Source organism: Arachis ipaensis, chromosome B4 (genome assembly GCF_059453495.1).
Source record: "Arachis ipaensis isolate K30076 ecotype BB chromosome B4, ASM5945349v1, whole genome shotgun sequence".
Classification (NCBI taxonomy): domain Eukaryota; kingdom Viridiplantae; phylum Streptophyta; class Magnoliopsida; order Fabales; family Fabaceae; genus Arachis; species Arachis ipaensis.
The window spans coordinates 16100172-16125641 of NC_142439.1; the positions used below are offsets into that span (position 1 = coordinate 16100172).

The 25470-nt window shown below is 31.8% G+C and overlaps 2 protein-coding genes and 1 non-coding gene across 3 annotated transcripts; 2 read left to right on the plus strand and 1 right to left on the minus strand.

Moving 5' to 3' along the window:
- The first annotated feature begins 846 nt into the window (after window positions 1-846).
- Window positions 847-1843, plus strand: LOC107636133 (uncharacterized). Its single transcript, XM_016339662.3, has 2 exons — window positions 847-894; window positions 1154-1843. The coding sequence occupies exons 1-2, from the start codon at window positions 847-849 to the stop codon at window positions 1841-1843; spliced, it is 738 nt and encodes a 245-aa protein (XP_016195148.1).
- A 1916-nt stretch (window positions 1844-3759) lies between these two features.
- On the plus strand, window positions 3760-6330 carry LOC107637619 (uncharacterized). Its single transcript, XM_016341015.3, has 4 exons — window positions 3760-3835; window positions 3933-4111; window positions 4965-5187; window positions 6191-6330. The coding sequence occupies exons 1-4, from the start codon at window positions 3760-3762 to the stop codon at window positions 6328-6330; spliced, it is 618 nt and encodes a 205-aa protein (XP_016196501.1).
- Window positions 6331-23520: 17190 nt separating this feature from the next.
- LOC148566770 (small nucleolar RNA R71) lies at window positions 23521-23628 on the minus strand. The gene has a single exon (XR_015882216.1). It is a non-coding gene; the product is annotated as a small nucleolar RNA R71 (small nucleolar RNA).
- Window positions 23629-25470: the final 1842 nt, after the last annotated feature.

Sequence of the window (25470 nt, forward strand, 5' to 3'; positions counted from 1 at the left end):
AAAACTTTATTAGCCAAACAGAATTGATTACCAAATGAGAAAATTCTGTTTTGCCAATTAGAGTAACTCATTCTTCTCATTTATATATATAGTTGCTTAGCTAAGAATGTAAATACAACTTGAGTTTAGTAATCATTCTTTATTTTCATTGATATCAGAATATACTCATATCTTCTTCTCCAACTTCTCTTTCTTCGTTTAAAGTAACATTGTGTAAATATCTTTCACAAAGGGAAAAAAAATTATTTATCCCACTAATAAATTAAATGAAAAATGATTTATCCCACTAATAAATTAAATGATGTTCGCTCAATAATAAATATAAGCAAAGTTTAATTTGGAGTATTTATATTAATTTTCACGAAATAAAAAAGTGTTGACACCAACATAATTGAAGTAACAAAATAGTTATCTTTTTTTAAAAAAAATAAAATAAATTTTCTTGCTGAAGTAAGAAACTGAACCACCTCCTATTTGTTAATCAGATTTACTTTCCATACTGTATAGGTAGGAAAAGTATGACTTTGATGGATTAATTAAGAATTCTAGAACTATATGTTACATATACCCAAGTGGTTAGGCTAATAAAACTTAAAAATAATCCCAAAATCTAAAACGACTCTGTAAAGATAAAATTCTTTAGGGCTTCATTTTCAATACAACCATTGAATTTGTGTAATGAAAACGTTGTTGTATTTTTCCTTAAGAAAGACAACAACTAAATTGATTTTTCCAAATTATTTACTCTCTTAGAATATGCAAGACATTGTCCAAAACTCCCCATTATATGACACACAAAAACATTTCTGAAATTTTATCACTTACATCCCTAGATTGTACCGCACCATGGAGGAGATTACCAAGCACACCTTACATGAACAAGATATTATAGAGGTAATAAATTAAATATATATTCTACTTTATTGATATTATTTTATGGTGAAAACTTAGGTGCAGTCGACTTCACGTGAAGTTGATAGCTGAGAACCGATAGATGAAAATTTAGTCAAATCAATCAAATTATGTAACAACTTTCAGTTATCAACTTCACGTGAAGGCGACTGCACCTGAGTTTTTACCTTATTTTATTTGTTTAAATTAAATTGGCCAAATTGAACATTTATTGGTTTTTTTGGTTTTATTCTTGCTATAGAAGATGATATTATCAATACGAAAGAAATTTGGAAGAATTGTTCTTAGAGGTGCCTATGAGGACATATTAGCATTGTTCAAGAAATTGAAGAAAAAAGAACCAAGTCCTCAACATTATTATCAAGAGCAATATGATCAATATTTTGATGATGATGATATGAGTGATCTTCTTCATCTAATACCTATTATGTCTAATTCTACTTATCAACCTTCAGCTCCTCCAATTCCACCAGATTCCGCAGAATTATTTGAAAATTGTTCTTTTGAAGTACATGATTGTAATGAACAAGTTGATTTTGAAGGGAAGGGACTAGTGGACAATGTTTATGTTCCTTTGTTAGAAAAAGTTTGCAATATTCATCCTTCATTGCTGGAGTGTCAAAGGAAAAGGACTTATAAGTATTCAGGTTGGGCTTTGAATGCACTTGGAAGGGTATTGCACTTTTTGGAGACAACAAAATTGGAAGAGATGAATGTGGAAGCATGTGAGTGCCTTCAAATGTTGTGGGATGAAGTTCAAGTCTTTGGGTTTGAGTTGTCATGGCTTGCACCCCAAGTAGAGTTTGCTTTGAATATGGAGAAATTGATGAGGGAAGTGGAGAAGCTTGAGGAGGAAAAGAAGAGCATATTCATGAGGATTCAAGAGTTAAGGATGAAATTTAAAGAGCAATTATATTATTTGTATATCTAAAATTCAATAGCGTGTAAATATTAGGGTTTAGGATTTAAAGAACAAAATTTATTAAGTCTAGCTATTATTGTCATAAGTTGTAATGCTTCTTGTTTCATTTTAGGATTCAAACTCTTCTTTGTTTTTTCCTATTAAAGGGTCTAGAGTTTTAATAATTACTCAAAAAACAAAAAGAAAGCAAAATATAAATAAGTATAATATATATGATGCTTAACTCATCAAACTTCGTCATTCACTATTAGAGATTTTTTTTTTGGCCATAAAAATGTGAAAGCATATATATATTCAATTATTAATATGTTGCTATGTGTGGGATAAAGGAATCTCATCCCTCTTATCATTCTCAAAATCTAACGACGGAAATAAATGCATTATTATTAGTCTTTTTTAATTTAATTCTTCGAGTTCTCTCCAAAAAGAAACAAATATATATATAGTCTCAGAATTAAAGAAGAAATTGAAAATACTTGAACAAAACCACTTATGTATTTAATTAATAAAAATTAAGCTTCTTAATTAGTTAAGATAGAAGGCCTATTTTATTCTATAAAATTGTATTTGATTATAGAAACACAAAAATTAATATTTTTATATATTTTATTCGATAATAATCTAGAATAAATTATAAAAATTTAATTTATTTTCATTTTTTTATTAAAAAATTTAGAAAAAATATAATAATAAAACTATAATTATAAAAAATTAATAAAAATAATAAAAAAATAAATTATCTATTGTGTTAGTATTTTTATGTTTTTTTTATCAGAATGAACACAAAATATATTAATTCAATATCAATAAATATAATATCTCTATTTATATCGACAGATGTCACATTTATCAAATATAATTTTATGTCTTAGACTCTAAGTATACCGTGTAAGCCGTGACACAGCCTAAAGAATGCCCAAGAAATTTGTTGACGGATTATGGGCCACATTATCGTCAAGACCCAAATTTGCCGACATGACCAAAAACACAGTAATAATGATATGGTTAATTGGTTATTGGTATCACAATAAGATAGTATAACAATTTTAAGACATTATACAATAACAGAAATATAATTAGACAATTTGAAATGGTTGTTTAACAACTCATATACATAACCTAAAGTCATATTGTTCAACACAAAATTATTCAGCTAACACAGCATCCAATACATTTAGTTCTAAAGAGTCACTTTTATTTATTGTTTTTTCCTCAACTGATTTGATGCTGAATCCACACAAGTCTCCCTCTTTCAAGCTAGATGCTTCACAAAATTCCTTCCAATTACTTTTAAGTTTGTATTCTTTTTTCCTGTTTTGGCTTTTAATTAATTTAAAAATAAAATTTCTCCCATCTTTTTTTGGTCCAATAATATTTTAGTCATTTTTTATTAAAATTCTAAAAAATTGAACCAATTATTAAATTGATAGAATTAAAAATTAAAAAATTTAAATATTCAACCAAAATTTAACTGAAGTTGAATCGGTTATAATAAAATAATATATTTATATATAAGGGTTATGTTACGTGTATATTTAAATAAACTACTAAATTAGCCACTAATATAAAATACATGTTAAAATACAAATATACCACACATATATTTATATATGAATATATTGGTGGCTGATTTTAATGACTAATTTTAATGTATAAATAGCATTTATAAAATAGATACTTTTTTAAAAAATAATTTTTTATATTTTATTATTTTAAACCGACTAATTACTAAAAAATTATACTAGTTCGATCGGTTAATTAATTTTTTATTTTTTTGTCTGAATTAAATTTATTAATCGATTCTTAGTTAATCCAATTAAATCAATCGATTCGTTCCGATTCTCATAACCATGCTCTCTACACACTGCATTCGCTATATAATGTGCTCCAATTAATTCAAACCATATTCTCAAGGTTCGGTAATTATGGCATTTAAACTTAGTTTTAGACGCCGTGTTTTAGCTTTTGCTTTGCTTTATGTTTGTCTATTTTGGAAATTAGGTATGATTAGGATTATATTTTTCAATTTAATTAATTATTTTGTGAACAAAATTAATGGATTTGAATTTGATCACATGTTAGAGTCTTAATTTGATAGGAAATGCTGATGATGGTGATGATGATTATCCCGAGAATCAGATAGGTTCTGGAATTGGTGGTGCTGGAGTTGGAAACGGTAGCAATACAGGGGTTGGTGGTGGTACAGTAGGAGCTGGGTTTGTTATACTTGGTGACCCTTCTCAAATTGTCTCCAAATCCTTGCTTTGTTTCAGTGATGTGAGTACCATCTATATTACCCACATTATTTTTTGTTATCTTTCCTAAATGAATTCTGTTAAGGAGCTAATGAAATATCTGTATAATGTGTATAATGAACTGTTTATTTGGTCCAATATGAGTTAAAAAATGAACTAATTTCTTAAATATAATACACCCATATTATTCAGAATAACCATCCGGGTATTAGGGATAATAAACATATATCCTACTAAATGGAACATTTCTAAACCCGATTGTACACATTGTACATATACTCCATTGACTCTCTATATTTCTTCTTCTATAACTGCTTTTAATTAAATTGGATTCTCTATTTGAATTATAAATACTCCTTAGTATTTTGATTTATTCTTACTTATTTGTAGTTTAAAAATATTATATGTACACACCAAAAATTAGTTATAGTATATTTTAGCATATTTATGTATAAATATATATGTTTTTTAGTTATTTTTATTGTCTATTTTATTTTTTAATATCTAATCTATACTAATAACTAATTTAGTGGTTGATTTTTAAAATGTACCTAATATAGTCAATTTTTAGAAGACGATTTTAAATTGATTTTCAGCCAAAACTATAATTTTTTTTTTTTATCATTTGATAAAAATTGCACTTTTGCTTCAAACTTATTAGAAAATTGCATCTAACTTGGAGGAATGTAAAAATTCAATTTCCTTAAAAGTCTTAACTTACTGTTTTTAACATTCTTGTTATCAAATTATTAATAACCAAGTTAGTAAATGACATATTAATAACAATTAAACATTACAGTTTAATCTATTTGTACTAGACATTGAAGGTAATTAAATAGTTCAATCAATCCTCATTGCATTGTGTGTTCATTCAGATTTATAAAAGTTGTGAAGAGCCATATAGATTAAGTGAGAAAGGAGACTTGAACGTACCAAGAGAGAAGATTTATAAGTTCTGTCAAGGGCCATGTTTGTCTGAGACTAGATTGGTCCTTAGTTGCCTTAAAAAGATATACAGCCGCTTTACATTTTCTAACAAAGCAACCATACAAGACATCAGAGAAACAATTCAAGATGGCTGTCTTGGCGTACATGTAGGTAATAACTACTATTCTTTCATATATAGCACCAATAAATTTTCATACGTATAAATTCAAAAAAAAATAGAGTATATTTTAAGCAAGATTTTAAAAACCAAACTGCGAATTGAACTAATAGAACTAGAAGTTCAAAAATTTAAAAAATCAACTAAGTTTTAATCGGAGTTGAAATTGATATAATAAAATAATATATTTATATATAAAATATATAATTTTTTAAGATAAAATCATCTTTTTATTTTATTATTTTAAACCAGTTAACAATTAAAAATTGATTCGATTTGACTCGTTAATTAATTTTAATTTTTTTTATTTTTGACTAATTCATTATGAACCGATGGATTTTTATATTGAATAAGTATCACCAAATCATAAATTATATATCTGCCCTCTCAAGTGAAAATTTCTGTTGAGTTTGCTTATTTTTTTGCCTAAGGCTTATTTTCTTTTTTTTTTTTATTTGTTTTATGTTAACTTTTTTCTTTTAAAGTCCAACACTCAACTTTTTAGATATAAAATTTTAATATTATGTCATAATAAAATCATTTTTTCCAAAAATTTAAGTTAGACTAATAAAAAAAAAATAACATAAATAATTATATCTTTAATAACTAAACCGATTTAGTATTCAATAAATCTTACTTAACTCAGTCGAATCGACCGATTCGATCGGATTCAGTTCTCAAAAAATGATTTTCACATGAACTTTCTTTAACAAAAGACAAATATTCAAGTTTACGTTGTTGTCACTTTCTGTTACATTTTTTATTTAGAGTTAATGTATCTAATAAATATGAACATTTTAATGATCTGTTATAGACGTTTTTGGATAAATTTAAATACATTTATTCATTATCCAATAATGTATAAAAAAAAAAAGTAATAATAACAGATAAAAGATAACGAGAATAATATAAATTTATATATATAACCATATCGTATTAGAAAACCAGATGATATGAAATTGTTAATAATGATAAATTGGTATTGCATTGAAGCAGCTGATCGTGACTTGAATGTCGTTAAGCACATGGAGAAGGAAGCTGATGAAAAAGAAAACAGAGGTTTGAAGGGTACTAAAACCTGCAATGTTCTAATGGGGCTTGTTTTGATCCTAATGGCCCCTGCTCTATTACTCTAAGAAGAGTGCTAGGAGGCTAGCAATTTTTGTGATTTATAGCTATCAAATAACTATCAATAATAATTTTAATGGTGTGAGATTTCATCCAATGACTCACTTTTCTTTGCTAGTTATATGTTGGCTAGAATTCAATGAAGTTGTTGGTCCCTAAACTTTTTCTTAGTATAATGATCAGTGGCGGAACTTGAAACAAAATTTTGGGGGGGCCAAATAGAAAATAATTGTCAAAATATTTTTTTATATGGACCTCATTTAAGATAAGCTCGTCTAATCTCATCTCTTTGATTTGGGTGATACTGCCAAATTTAAAGCCCTTTTTTAAGATCTCGTTCCAAAAAGTTAAAATTAAAGTCATCAGATATAACTTTTTGAAATTTTGAAGGTTATATCTCGCTTTCTTCGTGATTCATTAAAGTAGAAGAACTATCTACATGTGTTGATATTGTAAAAGTTATATGTTCTCTTTCTTAAATATTAGCCTTCCTCTTAAAAAATATATCAATTTTTTAATTTTTCATTATTATTTTATATAAAAATTTGAATATATATCTTGTAAAATATATAAAGAAGAAGTTAGAAGGACAAATATTAAAATTTATAATATTTATTGAATTTTTTTTATCAATTTATACAAATACAATAATATTAATACTTTTTGAATATTCTATTATTTTTTATCATATAAAAAATTAAATTAAATAAATAATAAAATATAAAATAATATTAAATTAAATAAATAAAAGATATCTAATTTTTTATATTTGAACCTAAAGATAGAGAGAGTGTTGTTTATTGAACTTATTAGATACTTTAAGTCATAATAAAGTATTTAAGTCAATTGAATTATTTTTTATCTTTTGAAAAAGTACTACTAAGTTTTTTATAAAAAGTTTGGGGGGGCCATGGCCACCCCTTGTCTGAACTAAGCTCCACCACTGATAATGATATAATACCACTGCTTATCCAAATGAGTGCGAGTGTTTTAAAGCTTGGAGTCGTCGAAAATGTTGTATCTGGGAATCACATGCATGAATCATGAATTCATGATTTCATGGTATGTGTAGATTTTTATTTTTATTAAATTTGAGGAATGAACTATTATATTAAGGTATTAACTTGCAATCCTCAAAGATCTTACATACACTATTAAGCTAATGATGATATATTAAACTAAGAATTAGAAACAAGATACTAAACTGAAAAAAAAAATTTGTATATTATTGGGTATATTCAAGTTATCTAAAATGATACAATATAAAAAGGTATTTATAGGTGTTAAGAGAATTGTAATAATAAAGACGTAATATTCTATAATAAATATTCAGATACACTAAATAATTTTAATTGATTCTAATTATATTCTAACACTAACAGGGACGGATTTACTAAGCACTCAGTGGGGCAACTGCCCCTAGTAAATTTGGAAAAATTAATTAGTAGTTCTTAGTGAATTGTCTAATTTGCCCCCACCATCTAATTCATTTTGACCCCACTCCACACCCTCCAAATCCTTAATCAGCTAACCCTTCTCCTTCCCTTTTTCAATTTTGTTCTTCTGCTCTAGCCTCCAACCTCCGCTTCCAGACTCCAGCCCTCAGTTACTGTCGTCTGCCGCCACTCGCCCACTCCGTTCAGTCTTTCTCTCACGTCGACTCCGTCGATTTCTCGTTGCATCGCAGCGTGCCCGCGTCTGGTTTTGGCGCTGCGTTCCTTCAGCATCTGGTGTATGGTGAGGTATTCTTCTTCTTCTTCTTCCTCGGTCTTCACAGCTGCAAGCCTTAAATCCTCGTCTGGTTCTGTCTTCAGCAGTTCAGGGTGTCGCTGGTTCTGCCGCTGGGTGCCGCCGTGCCGCTGGTTCTGCCGCTGGTTCTGTCGCTGAGTTCCTGGGTCCTGTGGGTGCCGCAGGTTCTGCCGTTGGGTACCCTGCTTCATTCAGTTTTTATTCTCATTTGCTGCATTGTTATTAATTTGATATAGTTCATTAACTTGATATAGTTCATTAATTCATTCAATTTGATATAGTTGATTAATTTGTTTTGATGTGATTGAATTTATTCTGATGTAAATCATGTAATTGTATTCTGATAGACTGATAGAGTTCTAATATAATTGTTGGTTACTTTGTTAATTAACAATTGTGTTCTGATGGAATTTTAATGGAGTTATGATGTAATTGTGTTCTGATGGAAGAATTGTTCTGATGTAATTGTGTTTTGATGTAATTGACTTGACATTTTCTTATAGTAGAAGAATTATTTTGAAAATAAAAAAACACAGATCTAGAGACTTATGATATGAATAAGAATGAGAAGGGAATCAGGGGATTATGATATGAATGTTAGAAGGGATGATGATTTAGAAGCTTACAGTACATAGCTTTCAGTTTCTATAGCAAGCACTTTAAAGTACATTCTGATCATTCATTCCTAGCTTCCAAAGCATGAACTCTATACATCAAAGCTCTGCTATCTACAATTGGCTACTGGCAAAGAAACCAGAATTTGTACCTTCAAATCTCTATTAGGATAATTAATGCAAATTATGGACTTGCGTTTTAATTTCCTTTAACTTGTGTTATATGTAATATCCCATTTGAATATCTTTTTTTATTGTACTTTTGTGGTATTCAATTATGATGAATTGATGATGTATTTATAATATGCTGAGGAAAAGGGCTAGCTTCAAATGTTTCTAATAAATTAAAGCTATATACCCTTATATTTTTATTTTAATGGATCTTTTATATGAATATATTAAGCAATTCATCATATAAGAATATATTATCAGTATAAACTCTCAATATATATATATAACATGTGATAAATATGATCGCTATTATTGTTTCAATGAGTTCAGAGAAATGAGTCATTGATATAGCTTTCATTACTTTTATTAATTGATCAATTTTATATTTATAATTTTATACTGAACTTCTCAATTTGTATAAAATTGTGAATTAATTTAGATTTATAATTTTATTCTATTAGTAATGGAGAAATATTTCAAAAGAACTTTATTATTGGAGATTGGATCTCAAAACAATTCATCCACTTCTTCTAACAAGAGGAGATTTTTAGAATTCGAAGTAGAGAGTCTCATAGCAGATCCAGGACAACGACCAAAGACTTTAAGTTATCATCCGAATGACAGAGACAAAGTTAGATGTGCATATTTGCAAAAAGGTCCTTGTCAACCAAGGAATCATGATTTTCCGCAAACTGCTCGTGTTCTTCTTTTTGAAAATTTAATCCTAATTGGTTTGATGATTATGGCAATTGGTTAGAGTATAGTATATCAAAAGATGTTGTTTTTGTCTTTGTTGTTATCTTATGAAACCTGAGACTGAAGGTAGCGATACTTTTGTAACCAATGGCTTTTCAAATTGGAAAAAAAAAGAGAGATTACAAACTCATGTTGGGATTCATGATAGTGCTCATAATCAAGTTTGGAGAAAATGTGAAGCACTTATGAAACCAAAACAACACATTAGTGCTGCTATTGAAAAACAATCTTATGAATTTTTAAATGATTGTTTAGTGATATACATAGAAAAAGAGACATTTGATTGTATTGACAATAAAAAAATTATTCAATCTTTTTAAAATATGAAACCCAGAAGATGAAATTTTAAATTATTTATTATTTAAATTATTATTTTATTATTTTAATTTGTTAGTTAAATAATTTGAGGAATAATTATATTTTATAATACTATAGTATAATTATATAAATTATTATTATACTATATATATTTTGCCCCACGGATAAAATTTTCTGGATCCGTCACTGAACATTAAGTTTGATCCCAATCAATCGCGACCATCAAAATTAGAACAATTTTGGGAAAATTTTCATGAATAAATAAAAAATAAATAATATTTCCAAAAATAAAATATAACAACTTATATGTTTGTCTTATATACGGATCTCATTTATGGTAGTAGGGATATTCAAATTCAAACCGATCCAAATTAAACCGTGCATCTAATCTAATTCAAACCGAAAACTGATTAAAACTGCACTAATTCGAATTTGATTGGATCTTATTTTTTGCAAACCGTTGGATCGGATCGGATTTCAAATCTACATTTCACAACCGATCCAATCCAATCCAAACCGCACAATGTATTATAATATTATTATTTTATTATTATGTTTACAATTATACTTATAACATATTCACTTTGTTATACATTTTTATATTTTTTAAGTATTATTATTATTTAATAGATGTTTTATGTTCAAAATGTGATTTATTTATTTATTTTAACTAACCTATAATTTTATTTTTATTGTTATGTTATCATTGGTTTTTTAAGAGATTGTTAAGACTTGCTATGTCATTGTTGGTTATTTGAAATTTGATGTTGAGACTTGTTATATATATTTAATTTTTTAACTTACAAAACCGCAAATTCAATGCAATCCAAACTGCTCGAAATTGGATTGGATCGGATCGAATTTTTTTTAAAAAATCATCCAATCCAAACCGCACCACGAACACCCCTACTTGGTAGAAATTGGAATTGGTGTTTAAATCAAGGCCTGTATTTTTTATTTGTTGATTATAAAGTTGTGTTTTAATTAAGATGAAAAAGTATAAAGGAAGAATGTTTTTTTCTGAACAACGTAAACAATAAGTTAAAAAGAGTTAATTTTAATTTAAAAAATCAAATTTTGAATTAATTAAGTTTAATCATAATTTTAAATTTTTTATTTTTGAATCATTTTTTTCAAACGAAATCATTTTTCGTCTCTTCGCATCGTCTTTCCGTTTTCTCTAACTGCTTGCTGTTCAGACCTCCGTCGCTAGGCATTTACAGTATGTTGCCGATCTACCTACGCAGATCTCCACTGCCGCCAGAAGGAGAGCTGTTGCGAGGTATCCGTCCGTCCGCGAGGTGCGTGCCCGGCCGCGAGTGCCGTTGTATCGCGTTACACATGTAGCCGTCGCAACTGCTCTCTCGCAATCTTGTGCCATCGCTGCCGCTGCTGTATCGCGGTCGTCCCAGTTTCTCCCACAGCTACTATCTTGTTATTTGTTTCTTATCAACTAAGTCAGATGTTTGTTTTACTATGTATTTAGATGGTTCTTTTCATTCTAAAGCGGAAGTTTATTTGGATATACCATGGTATTTTATTTGATTTGCTTGATTCTGCATGCACATGTTTCACAAGTTTCTTTTATTATGTGGTTTGGATTAGATTTAGTTTAATTTTTCTTGAATTCAAGTTGGATTTGAGTTACGCCATTTAGACATGGTGCACGGATGGTATTTTGGTCAACTTGTTAGTTTGTTCTTATCAACTAAGGTGGATTGTTTATTTTACTATGTATGCGGATGGTTCTTTTCATTAAGATGTGGATGTTTATTTGGGTCATAACATTTGGATGAACGAAGTAAAGCAACATGCGATAGAAGTGACAAAGACATGACGCAACGGTGTGGAAGCAAGGGGTAGAAGTGCAACGTTGAAGTAACGGTAAAACAACCTCTGGCTCGATGACGGTGCGACGTCACTTCGTGGCCTTCGAAATGGGCAGAACAGCGGTGGGCGAAGGATGGGGAGAAGACGCGATTGCCGGCGGTGACACAGCGACAATGGTGCGACATCCGCGCAATGAAAAAACTGCGATTCTCCTCTGCGAGTGAGGGCAGCATTAAAAAGCTTTGTTTCCGGTGAGAGAAAAAGCAGCAGTGAGATGATGCGGTAAAAAAACAGCGTTAACATTAAGAATAGGTAAAAACAGGGTTTAAATTAGGAAAGAAGATAAAATTAAAAATACGGTAAAGTAATTATATTAGATGTTATATTTAGTGGACTTGAGATATAATTTATTGTTCACCATGTTTATAATTTCTATTGTCTACTTAGTAAAATTAAATTAAGATTTATATTTTCATTATTTTGATTTGTTGAACTTTCAATTATGTGTTGCATGTATACATTTTGTATTTTTGTAAAATTAAATTTATTTTTATGCATAGTTGAAAACATATTTTTAGTACATTATACTAGTTCTTTTTACTAGTTTAAAAATCGAAAAACTAAACCAAATTAAACCAATTAAATTCAGATTTAGTTTGATTTGATTGAGTTAATCTCAAAGAAAAAAGTCAACAAAATCAATTCAATTAAATTCGGTATATGATTAGATTAAATTTTTTTTTTTTATCAAAAGTTTAAAACTGAACCAATTCACAATACCGCAAACACCCCTACCAAAAACTAATAGCATTGGAGAAAATTGATTTATATTATTATGTGGATCAAGTTTTGCTAATAATAAATGTACCAAAAATACCAATTTAAAATACCATAAATACATCTCTTACATTTTAAACGTGTTAAATGCATTGATAATATGCCAATGAGTTATAACTCAAATGGCATAATCTCTCCATATTCAATTAAGAGGTTGCGGGTTCGAGTCTCATATCTTTGGTAAAAAAAAAAAAATACATTGATAATATATTGAAGGAATCAATTTTTTATTTTTTATTTTGTTAACCAATATTCTTTGTCATAAATGATAATATATTTTAAAATGATAATATATCTAAGGGTGAAATATGTTTTTTTTCTTAACATTTTTAAAATTTTTTAAAATTATCCCTAATATTTAATTTAATTTAATTATGTTTTTAACATTTGAAATAAATTTTAAATTTTATTTCTATTATTAAATTGTTAACATAAAAAATTAGTCAAAATATTTTTTAATTTTATCCTCAATCCAATCCACTTTTTAACACAAGAGTCTCTTTTAAATTTAAAATTTGAATTTTATAATTTTTTTTAATTTGTCTGCTATTGAAATTCTTTTTTTTTTTCAAATAATAAAAATTAAATTTTAATTTTTTTATTATAAAAACTCTATATTATATTACAAAATTATTTATTTTAAAAATTTAATGTTGAAAGGTGAGTTCGGAGAGTTACGAGGGAAGAGAGAAGTTTCACGAAACTGGAATTTGGTGGCTAGAGATAGTAATCTTATATCTGAGTATATTAATTCAGTGAATTCTCATATTAGAAAATCTAATTATTATAATTAAGTGTCACTTCCACTATTTATACCAAAAACTAGAGAGTAACTTCTTTCTAAATACACTTTTCTAATTTACTAACAAACCTGTTATGTCAACCTAACTAATCACTAACTACAATTAATCTAATTTTTTACCATTAGTCTTTACCATCAATCTCCACCTATAATTAGTTATTCAGTAAATACGGTAGAATCTTTCTCATGTAACACCCTTCTCAAACTAGAATGATTTTTATTTATCATTCTCAACTTGGAAAGACATTTTTGAAATAGATTGGAACTTATCAGAATATCTACTACTTAGTTATTTGTTAAAATCGGCAGCAACTTGATTGTTTGTTCCTGCCACTTATTCGTTATTACAATATGACAATCTATCTCTATGTGCTTTGTTCTTTCGTGAAATATTAAATTGGCTGTAATATGAAGAGTTGATTGATTATCAAAAGAAATTGCAATTGGCCTCCTCAATTTCACTTTCAAGTCTTTCAAAATGTAGGTGATCGACCGTGCTTCTCAAGTTGCCATAGCTAGAGCTCTATATTCAGGTTCATAGAATGAACAAGTAATGCGTGAGCATTTTTTCTATCTTTTCCTAGTAAATTTGTATTTAAATTGTTGAGTTTAATAAAGAATTAATTATCTTTTAGCCACTATGGATACTATTTTGAGTCTTGTGCAAATTCTGCTTATTTTAGGTAGCATTCAGCTGGATTTAATGGAGTTTCTGCAGCACAAGAATTAAAGGAGAAAACTAGCGAGGAGCGACGCGTGCGCGTGACTAACGCGTACGCGTGACATGCGCCACGTGCAGAAAACGCTGGGGGCGATTTCTGGGCTGTTTTTGACCCATTTTTCAGCCCAGAAAGCACAGATCAGAGGCTGCAGAGTGAAGGAATCAAGTGGTCTCTATCCATCAATTGAAGACTTGCTGATTGCTATAATTAATTCTGATTTAAATTCAAATTTGATTTTAAAATAGGAAAAGATATTATTTTAATTTTAAAAAATAGATTTTTAAATTAACGAGGATTAGATATAAAAAGGAGAAACTTTTCTTCTAGGAGGGGGGATTTTATTCCATCCCAATTTACAGTTTACCTGAATCCTTATTTTCTCTCTAAACCATGAGCAATTAAACCTCCACTGTTAAGGTTAGGAGCTCTGTCTATTGTATAGATTGATACTATTATTTTTCTATTTTAATTCATGTTTTGATTTATATTTCAAGAATTGTTTTCGTTCTTTATCTTATGAATTTGGGTGGAACGGAAGTATGACCCTCTTTCTAATTGAATTCTTGTATAACTTGGAAAAACTCTTTACTTGAATAACAGTTTGAAAACAATTTCTCCTAAATTCTAATTATCTGGATCTAACGGAATACTTGACATATAATCCTCTTATTTTTTGGGTAATTAGGATTTTTGTGGCATAATAACTAGAATTAAACGTCACCCTCTAATTGGAATTAATTGACCAAGAAATTGGCGGTTGATGAATTTTAGAGGAGACTAGAAATGTCTAAGGAATTAGGGTCTAGTCACATATAGTTTGCCATGAATTAAATCTTGCATTATTAAAATAAATTAATAAGAAAAGTCAATCCGGAAAATAGATAATTCTGAAGCCTTAACTGCCTTCTCCATCTCTTATTTCCAACTTTATTTACGTGCCTGTCTTCTGATATTCTGAGTCACTGTTTAATGCTTTTGAACTCTCAAACACTATTTTCTGTTTGTCTAACTAAGTAAATTAATCAACCATTGTTGCTTAGTCCATCAATTCTCGTGGGATCGACTCTCACTCACCTGCGTATTACTTGGTACGACCCGGTGCACTTGCCGGTTAGTTTGTGGGTTTTAAAATCCGCACCAGCAAGCAACTGTATTCTGTGTTTTGCTCTTTCATGATACATCGAATTTTCCATAAAAAAATAATATCCTGATATCGATCTCTTTGTGTCAGGGCATGTCCCCAAACACTGTCTAAAAATCAGTTGGTTCAAGATCAAATCTCCTTTGAGGTATTTTTTAAGATCCTCAATGCAGCCTCAAAATGCTTGTGAGTTGCATAATCCAGGTACTAGCTCAATTTTTCAACAACATGGCTTATTTCTGGCCTAGTGTTGGTGAGGTACAACAGCCTTAAAAATTAGCCTTCAATATTCTAAACTTGATTGAAGAGGTGTCCCTGAATGCTTTGACAACTTCTCTTCCTTCTATCAGACCATACTCTTTTAATAAATTGAAGCAATATTTTCTTTGGCACACAAAGAACTCTTTCTTGCTTTCAGTCACTTCTAAACCGAAAAAGAATTAAAAATCTCCGATGTCTTTAATCTTGAATAGTTGATGAAGGCGTTGCTTGATGGATTTGATCTCATCTAATCATCACCTGCTACGAGATTATCTATATATACTAAAATGACAGTAAAACCAGTATTTATAGATTTAGTAAAGAGGTTGTAATCATATCTAGACTGTTGATATCCTATAGTTATTAAAGTAGATTTCAATTTCATGTTCCACTGCCTTCTGACTTGCTTTAAGGCTTTAAGCCATACAATGATCTGTCTAGTTTGCATACTAAATTAGGAGCATTAAGTTTTAAACTTGGTGGAGCTTTCATATACACTCTCATATAAATCACCATGCAAAAATGCTATATTAATGTCTAATTGATGGACTATCTAATTATTTACTACTGCAATTGAAAGGAGGATTTGAAGAATACTTATTTTAACGACGGGACTAAAAGTCTCAAAGTAATCAACCCCCTACTGTTTAAGTGTACCCTTGAGCTGCAAGGCGTACTTTACACCTGTTAATTGTGCCATCCGGGTTCAATTTTAGTTTGAAAACCGATTTGCAATCAACGGCTCTTTTCCCAACAAGAAGGTCAGTAACGGTCCAGGTTTTATTTTTCTTTAAAGTAGTTAATTCCACATTAATGAAAAACAGAGTACCTAGTGGAAGCAACAAGAAGAATAGAGTAGTTTTTTGTGAAATGTAGTGTACTTCTAACAAAAACTTAATATGTTTAATAACAAAAAAAGCCCAATCCGACTTAACAGTAGGAAACATTCTTCATATAACACCTACTAATCGTGCTCTCTTTATACGTGGTGTTAATACACATCAATTGTCTTCTGCAAGTTAGGATCCTTTATAGGCTCACCATAGCATTTTGGTTCAATGTGTTTTGTTTGGTTTGGATATGAGGTGATTGAAAAGTAAAGATGATTTTGTTAGGAAATTATTTAATTTGTTAATTTGTTTGTGGGTAATATATATATTAATTATGATCATAAATAATGCTATTTTAAATTAAATAACTTATATAATGACGATCTCATTTATTGTTATAAATGCTAAATTGAATAAACCATAATTACTTTTGATTTGGAATTAAATGAGAATAAAACCAGATATTATTTTTGCACTTTAGATACTATTTTTATTTGGGTTTTAGGGTTTAATGATTGCCATGCTCAAATATAAATAGTGACTTAAGGGTTTCGGTCCCCAATAATATACCAAAGCTGCCTCACCAACTTTTTTTCTATAAGAGAAGTTTAAATTTAACTGCCCTATTAGGGATACAGAAAATTTTGGTTAAGGAAGACTATGTTGAGTAAAGAAATTAACTAAATTAATTAATGATGACAAACATTACTTTATTGGGCAAAGTAAATAATTAGTGTTGATTATTTATAATTATATAAGGCTGATTATTTATTGTTGCAGGACAAAACAAATCAATACAGCAGCCCAAATTGGATGAAATTAGAACAAGGCTGGCTGGCTACAAACAAATAAAAGCCCAAAGAAAACAAAGCAAGAAACCAAAGGGCTGAACTTGATTTAAAACATGATCCAAGCCCATTTCCATAACTCCAAGCTGATTCCTCCAATTTGCTCTCACACCAAAAGCAACGTTCACTTCTGTGTTTTGGTCAAAAAGTCAGAAAAGTGAGAGAGAGCTTCTCCCCTAAGCTATTCACCAAAGAAGCAAGAAAGAGAAGGTTAAGCAAATGGTAGAAGTCTAACCACCCACATCAATCTGTATCAAGAAGAGGTCAGAAGCTAAAGGTGATTTTATTTCCTTCTACATGCATCTCATTTTCTTCTCTTCTTCCCAACTCTCTGCTAGTCCGAAAATGGGATTCATGGAAAAGTTGATTTCTGTTCAACTCTGCTGTGTATCTACGGTCACAAATAAGTCTTGGGGACCAAGTAGTTTTTCAATGGCCAAGATCTGGGTTTATCATTGAAGATATATGTTTCTACTGATATATGGCTTTCAGTCAATAAGAGAAGGTCAGAACCAAAATTTTCATTCGGAGGATTAATGGAAAAAAGTGAGATGGTGGGTTGGTGAAGCACACTGCTCAAGGGTTGACCTAAGAAGAGCAGCCCAGCAACATGCAAGAAGATAAAAGAAGTTTTTGCACCATTCAGAAGCAAGGAGAGATAACCAGAGTTTGGTGAGTTGTGTTCTGAGAAGAGTTCCCTGAAGAAGTTCCTCTACTTGGACAGTGCTTTCTTTCAAAGAAGCATTCCGCTAAAAATGAAGAACTGAATCAGAGACATGCAAGTCTGGTTTATCACATAGCAAAGAGGCTGTTGATGAATTCAATCTCCTTCATGTTTTACAGATTGTAATTTACTTTTCAATGTTTATCTTTCTGTCTTGAGTGAAAAGGCACATTGAGAGAGCTCAAGTAAAAGCCAATGAGTGGAAAGAGGCTGAGTAAAACACTTGAGAGAAAAACCTAGAGTTATTTTCAAATTTCTTTAGGTATGTTTGTGTCTTGTATCCAGTACCAGTGAGGTACCCCTTTCTTAGTTGGGTGAGCACTAAGAATGAAGAGTTAGGTATTAGCATAGCTAATGTCAAGTTAGGTTAGAGCTTGAGTGTGAAAGGATTGTGTCAATCCTGTGGAATTGGTGTATGTAATACTTCTAACTATAGTAGAAATTCTTCCATTGTTGTGGAGGAGACTGGACGTAGGTTGCATAGCACAAGGCAACTAAACCAGGATACATGATGGTGTTAGCTTTTCTCTTCTCTGCTCTGTCCTGTTTTCTGATATTCATGAGACAAAATGAAATTGTCTCATAAATTTTTTGCTTCTTAGTTCAAACCGTTTCAGACAGCAAGTTTGTTTTAAAAAGGGTTAACTCAGTAACATAGAAGAAGGTCATAGATTCAACCCCCCTTCTCTAAGCCTTCTACAACCTTCAATTGGTATCAGGAGCTAAGGTCTCAAGAATCAAGCTTAACCGCTTGGAGCAAAGATCCAATGGCGAACAACTTGGGCACAACCACAGTTGCCTACACCCTCACTAAAGGCCTGTGATGCGTGAGCATTTTTCCTATCTTTTCCTAGTGAATTTGCATCTAAATTGTTGAATTTAATAAATAATTAATTATCTTTTAGTCAATATGGATGCTACTTTGAGTCTTTTACAATTTTGTTTAATTTAGGTAGCATTCGGCAGAATTTGATGGAGTTTCTGCAGCACAAGAATCAAAGGAGATGACAGCGAGGAGCGACGCGCACGCGTGACTGACGCGTACGCGTGATTTGAAGATTTGCTCGGTGACGCGTGCGCGTGATTGACGCGTACGCGTGACATGCGCCACGTGCAGAAAACGCAGAAAAACGCTGGGAACGATTTCTGGGCAGTTTTGACCCAGTTTCCAGCCCAGAAAATACAGATTAGAAGCTGCAGAATGGACAAAACAAGTGGTTCCCATCCATCCATTGAAGACTAGATTATTTAAATTAATTCGAATTTAAATTCTAATTTGAATTCTAGAAAAAGATATTATTTTAATTTAAAAAATTAGATTTTAAATTTATTAGGATTAGTTATAAAGGGAGAAACTTTCCTTCCTTTAGAAGAGGCCCCAGAGGGACCCTTCCAATTCCATTCCAATTTACAATTCTTATTTTCTACTCTGAACCATGAGCAACTAATCCTCCATTGTTAAGGTTAGGAGCTCTGTCTATTTCTATGGATTAATTTTATTGCTTTTTCTCTTTTAATTCATGTATGGATTTATAATTTAAGGATTGTTTTTGCTCTTTATCTTATGAATTTGGGTGGAACGGAAGTATGACTGATGAGCGGATAATTTATACGCTTTTTGGCATTGTTTTTATATAGTTTTTAGTATGATTTAGTTAGTTTTTAGTATATTTTTATTAGTTTTTAAATAAAAATCACATTTCTGGACTTTACTATGAGTTTGTGTGTTTTTCTGTGATTTCAGGTAATTTCTGGCTGAAATTGAGGGACTTGAGCAAAAATCAGATTCAGAGGCTGAAGAAGGACTGCAGATGCTGTTGGATTCTGACCTTCCTGTACTCAAAGTGGATTTTCTGGAGCTACAGAAGTTCAAATGGCGCGCTCTCAATTGCGTTGAAAAGTAGACATCCAGGGCTTTCTAGCAATATATAATAGTCCATACTTTGCCCGAGTTTAGATGACGCAAACTGGCGTTCAACGCCAGCTTCCTGCCCTATTCTGGAGTTAAACGCCAGAAACAGGTTGCAAAGCAGAGTTAAACGCCAGAAACAGGTTATAAACTGGAGTTCAACTCCAAGAAAGACCTCTATACATGAAAGCTTCAATGCTCAGCCCAAGCACACACCAAGTGGGTCCGGAAGTGGATTTCTGCATCTTTTACTCATTTCTGTAAATCCTAGTAACTAGTTTAGTATAAATAGGACTTTTTACTATTGTATTTACATCTCTGGACGCTTAGTTCTTAGATCATGGAGGCTGGCCATTCGGCCATGCCTGGACCCTGTTCTTATGTATTTTCAACGGTAGAGTTTCTACACACCATAGATTAAGGTGTGGAGCTCTGCTGTTCCTCATGAATTAATGCAAAGTACTATTGTTTTTCTATTCAACTCAAGCCTATTTCTTATCTAAGATATACACTCGTTCTTCAACCTGACGAATGTGATGATCCGTGACACTCATCATCATTCTCATCTATGAACGCGTGCCTGACAACCACTTCCGTTCTACTTGCAATAGCTTGAGTGCGTATCTCTTAGCCTCCTGGTTCATGACACATGGTTGCCTCGCCTGACAACCGAGCCTTCCATTCCATGAGATCAGAGTCTTCGTGGTATAGGCTAGAATTATTGGCGGCCATTCTTGAGATCCGAAAAGTCTAAACCTTGTCTGTGGTATTCCGAGTAGGATCTGGGAAGGGATGGCTGTGACGAGCTTCAAACTCGCGAGTGCTGGGCGTAGTGACAGAGGCAAAAGGATTACTGAATCCTATTCCAGTATGATCGAGAACCGACAGATGAATAGCCGTGCGGTGACAGCGCATTTTGGACCATTTTCACTGAGAGGACGGGATGTAGCCATTGACGACGGTGATGCCCTACATAAGCTTGCCATGGAAAGGAGTAGGAATGATTGGATGAAGACAGCAGGAAAGCAGAGGTTCAGGAGGAACGAAAGCATCTCTGTACGCTTATTTGAAATTCTCACCAATGAATTACATAAGTATCTCTATCCTATTTTACATTTTAATTATATTTTAATTATCAATTTACCATAACCATTTGAATTCGCCTGACTGAGATTTACAAGGTGACCATAGCTTGCTTCAAGCCGACAATCTTCGTGGGATCGACCCTTACTCACGTAAGGTTTATTACTTGGACGACCCAGTGCACTTGCTGGTTAGTTGTGCGAAGTTATGACAAAGAATTAAGATTATGAACGTGCGTATAAAGTTTTTGACGCTGTTACCAAGGAATGAACGATCACGATTTCCGCGCACCAAGTTTTTGGCGCCGTTGCTGGGGATTGTTCGAGTTTGGACAACTGACGGTTCATCTTGTTGCTCAGATTAGGTAATTTTATTTTAATTTTAAACTTTTTGTTTTTTTTATTTTCGAAAAAAAAAATTTTTTCAAATAAAAATTAAATTATTCTATGTTCTTCAGAATCTTTAAGAAGGAATTCTAGAGTTTCATGAGATAGGTTGAATCCTGGCTGGCTGTTAAGCCATGTCTAATCTTTTGGACCGAGGTTTCACTTATCCTCAAGAGAAGAGCTTCTTTGTCTTCCTCAGCAATTTAACTGTTGTATGTAATGATCTGCTAAAGCTTGGCTGGCCATTGGCCATGTCTAGTATTTTGGACCGGAGCTTTCACTGAAGACTTGGCTGGCTAGTGAGCCATGTCTAATTCCTGGACTGGAGCTTTAGACTAACATTGCATGATTCCTGGAATTCTCATTAAAAATTTTGAAATCCTTATTTTTCTTTTTCCAAAATGTTTTCGAAAAATAACAATTTTTTTTTTAAAAAATCATAAAACCAAAAATTTGATGTTTCTTGTTTGAGTCTAGTGTCAAGTCATAAGTTTGGTATCAATTGCATGTTTATCTCTTTCTTGCATTTTTCGAAAATCCATGCATTGCATTCTTCATGATCTTCAAGTTGTTCTTGATGAATCCTCTTGTTTGATCTTCATATTTTCTTGTTGGGTGTTGCATCTTGTTTTTCATATGCATTCTTGCATTCATAGTGTCTAAAAATAAAAAATTTCTAAGTTTGATGTCTTGCATGTTTTCTTTTCTTGAAATTTTTTCAAAAATAAGTTCTTGATGTTCATCTTGACCTTCAAAGTGTTCTTAGTGTTCATCTTGACATTCATAGTGTTCTTGCATGCATCATTTGTTTTGATCCAAAATTTTTATGCATTGAGTCTTTTTGATGTTTTTCTCTCTCATCATTAAAATTCAAAAATAAAAAAAATATCTTTTCCTTTTTTCACTCATAAATTTCGAAATCTTTGGGTTGACTTTTTCAAAAAATCAAATCTTTTCCATTTTTCTTTCATATTTTTGAAAACTTTCTAAAATTGATTTTCAAAATCTTTACTAACAATTAATGTGATTGATTCAAAAATTTTAAGTTTGTTACTTGCCTAGTAAGAAAGGTTCAGTCTTTAAATTTTAAATCATATCTTTTTGTTTCTTGCTAGTCAAGTAATCAACTTTAATTTTCAAAATCAAATCTTTTTAAATTTCTCTTTCAAATCTTTTTCAAAATAAGTTTCAATCACATATTTTTCAAAATCAATTTCAAAATATTTTCTAACTTCTTATCTTTTCAAAATTGATTTTCAAATCTTTTTCAATTAATTCTATCTTGTTTGATTCTTATCTTTTTCAAAACTACCTAACTAATTATCTCTCTCTAATTTTCGAAAATCACCTTCCTCTTTTTCAAAATTATTTTAATTAACTAATTGTTTCAAATTTTAATTTTAATTTTATTTCTTCTCTTAATTTTCGAATTCTAACTTTAATTTAAAATAAAAACAAAAATATTTTTCTTTTCTTTTCAATTATTTTCGAAAATTCTTCCCTCTCTCATCTCCTTCTAATTAATTATTTATCTACTAACACTTCTCTTCTTCTTAAATATTCGAACCTTCTCCCTCTTTCTGTGTTCGAATTTCTGTTCTTCTCCTACTCACATAAAGGAATCTCTATACTGTGACATAGAGGATTCTTCTTCTTCTCCGTTCTCTTCTTTTTCATATGAGCAGGAACAAGGATAAGAACATTCTTGTTGAAGCTGATCCTGAACCTGAAAGGACTCTAAAGAGGAAGCTAAGGGAAGCTAAAGCACAACTCTCTGGAGAAAATCTGACAGAAATTTTCGAAAAAGAAGGAGACATGGCCGAAAATAATAACAATGCTGGAGATGCAAGGAAGATGCTTGGTGACTTTACTGCACCAAATTCCAATTTACATGGAAGAAGCATCTCAATTCCTGCCATTGGAGCAAACAATTTTGAGTTAAAGCCTCAATTAGTTTCTCTGATGCAACAGAATTGCAAGTTTCATGGACTTTCATCAGAAGATCCTTTTCAGTTCTTAACTAAATCCTTGCAGATCTGTGATACTGTTAAGACCAATGGGGTTGATCCCGAGGTCTACAGGCTTATGGTTTTCCCGTTTGCTGTAAGAGACAGAGCTAGAATATGGTTGGACTCTCAACCTAAGGATAGCCTGAACTCTTGGGATAAGCTGGTCACAGCTTTCTTAGCCAAGTTCTTTCCTCCTCAAAAGCTTAGTAAGCTTAGAGTGGATGTTCAAACCTTCAGACAGAAAGAAGGTGAATCCCTCTATGAAGCTTGGGAGAGATACAAACAACTGACCAAAAAGTGTCCTTCTGACATGCTTTCAGAATGGACCATCCTGGATATATTCTATGATGGTCTGTCTGAATTATCTAAGATGTCATTGGACCATTCTGCAAGTGGATCCATTCACCTAAAGAAAACGCCTGCAAAAGCTCAGGAACTCATTGACATGGTTGCAAATAACCAGTTCATGTACACTTCTGAAAGGAATCCTGTGAGTAATGGGACGCCTCAAAGGAAGGGAGTTCTTGAAATTGATACTCTGAATGCCATATTGGCTCAGAACAAAATATTGACTCAGCAAGTCAATATGATTTCTCAGAGTCTGAATGGATTGCAAGCTGCATCCAACAGTACTATAGAGGCGTCTTCTGAAGAAGAAGCTTATGATCCTGAGAACCCTGCAATAGCAGAGGTGAATTATATGGGTGAACCCTATGGAAACACCTATAATCCCTCATGGAGAAATCATCCAAATTTCTCATGGAAGGATCAACAAAAGCCTCAACAAGGCTTTAATAATGGTGGAAGAAATAGGTTTAGCAATAGCAAGCCTTTTCCATCATTCACTCAGCAACAGACAGAGAATTCTGAGCAGAATCCATCTAGCTTAGCAAATATAGTCTCTGATCTATCAAAGGCCACTATAAGTTTCATGAATGAAACAAGGTCCTCCATTAGAAATTTGGAGGCACAAGTGAGCCAGCTGAGTAAAAGGGTCACTGAAACTCCTCCAAGTACTCTCCCAAGCAATACAGAAGAGAATCCAAAAAGAGAGTGCAAGGTCATTACCTTACATGGTGTGGCCGAACCCAGAGAGGAGGAGAAGAACGTGAATCCTAGTGAGGAAGACCTCCTGGGACGTTCAGTGACCAATAAGGAGTTTCCCTTTGAGGAACCAAAGGAATCTGAGGCTCATAGAGAGACCATAGAGATTCCATTCAACTTGTTTCTGCCTTTCATGAGCTCTGATGAGTATTCTTCCTCTGAAGAGGATGAGGACATTACTGAAGAGCAAGTTGCTAAGTACCTTGGTGCAATCATGAAGTTGAATGCCAAATTATTTGGTAATGAGACTTGGGAAGATGAACCTCCCTTGCTCACCAATGAACTGAATGCATTGGATAGGCAGAAATGACCTCAAAAGAAACAAGATCCTGGTAAATTTCTAATTCCCTGTAACATAGGCACCATGACCTTTGAGAAGGCTCTGTGTGACCTGGGGTCAGGAATAAACTTAATGCGACTCTCTGTAATGGAGAAACTTGGGATCTTTGAAGTGCAAGCTACCAGAATCTCATTAGAGATGGCAGACAACTTAAGAAAACAGGCTTATGGGCTGGTAGAGGACGTGTTAGTAAAGGTTGAAGGCCTTTACATCCCTGCTGATTTCATAATCTTAGACACTGGGAAGGATGAGGATGAATCCATCATCCTTGGAAGACCCTTCCTAGCCACAGCAAGAGCTGTGATTGATGTAGACAGAGGAGAGTTGGTCCTTCAACTGAATGAGGACTACCTTGTAATTAAGACTCAAGGTTCTCCATTTGTAACCATGGAGAGGAAGCATGAAAAGCTTCTCTCACTGCAGAGTCAACCAAAGCCCCCACAGTCAAACTCTAAGTTTGGTGTTGGGAGGCCACAACCAAACTCTAAGTTTGGTGTTGAACCCCCACATTCAAACTCTAAGTTTGGTGTTGGGAGGTTCCAACCTTGCTCTGATTATCTGTAAGGCTCCATGAGAGCTCACTGTCAAGCTATTGACTTTAAAGAAGCGCTTGTTGGGAGGCAACCCAATGTTATTTAATTATATCTATTTATTTTTTTTATTTCATATTTTATTAGGTTGATGATCATGTGGAGTCACATAAACTACTGAAAA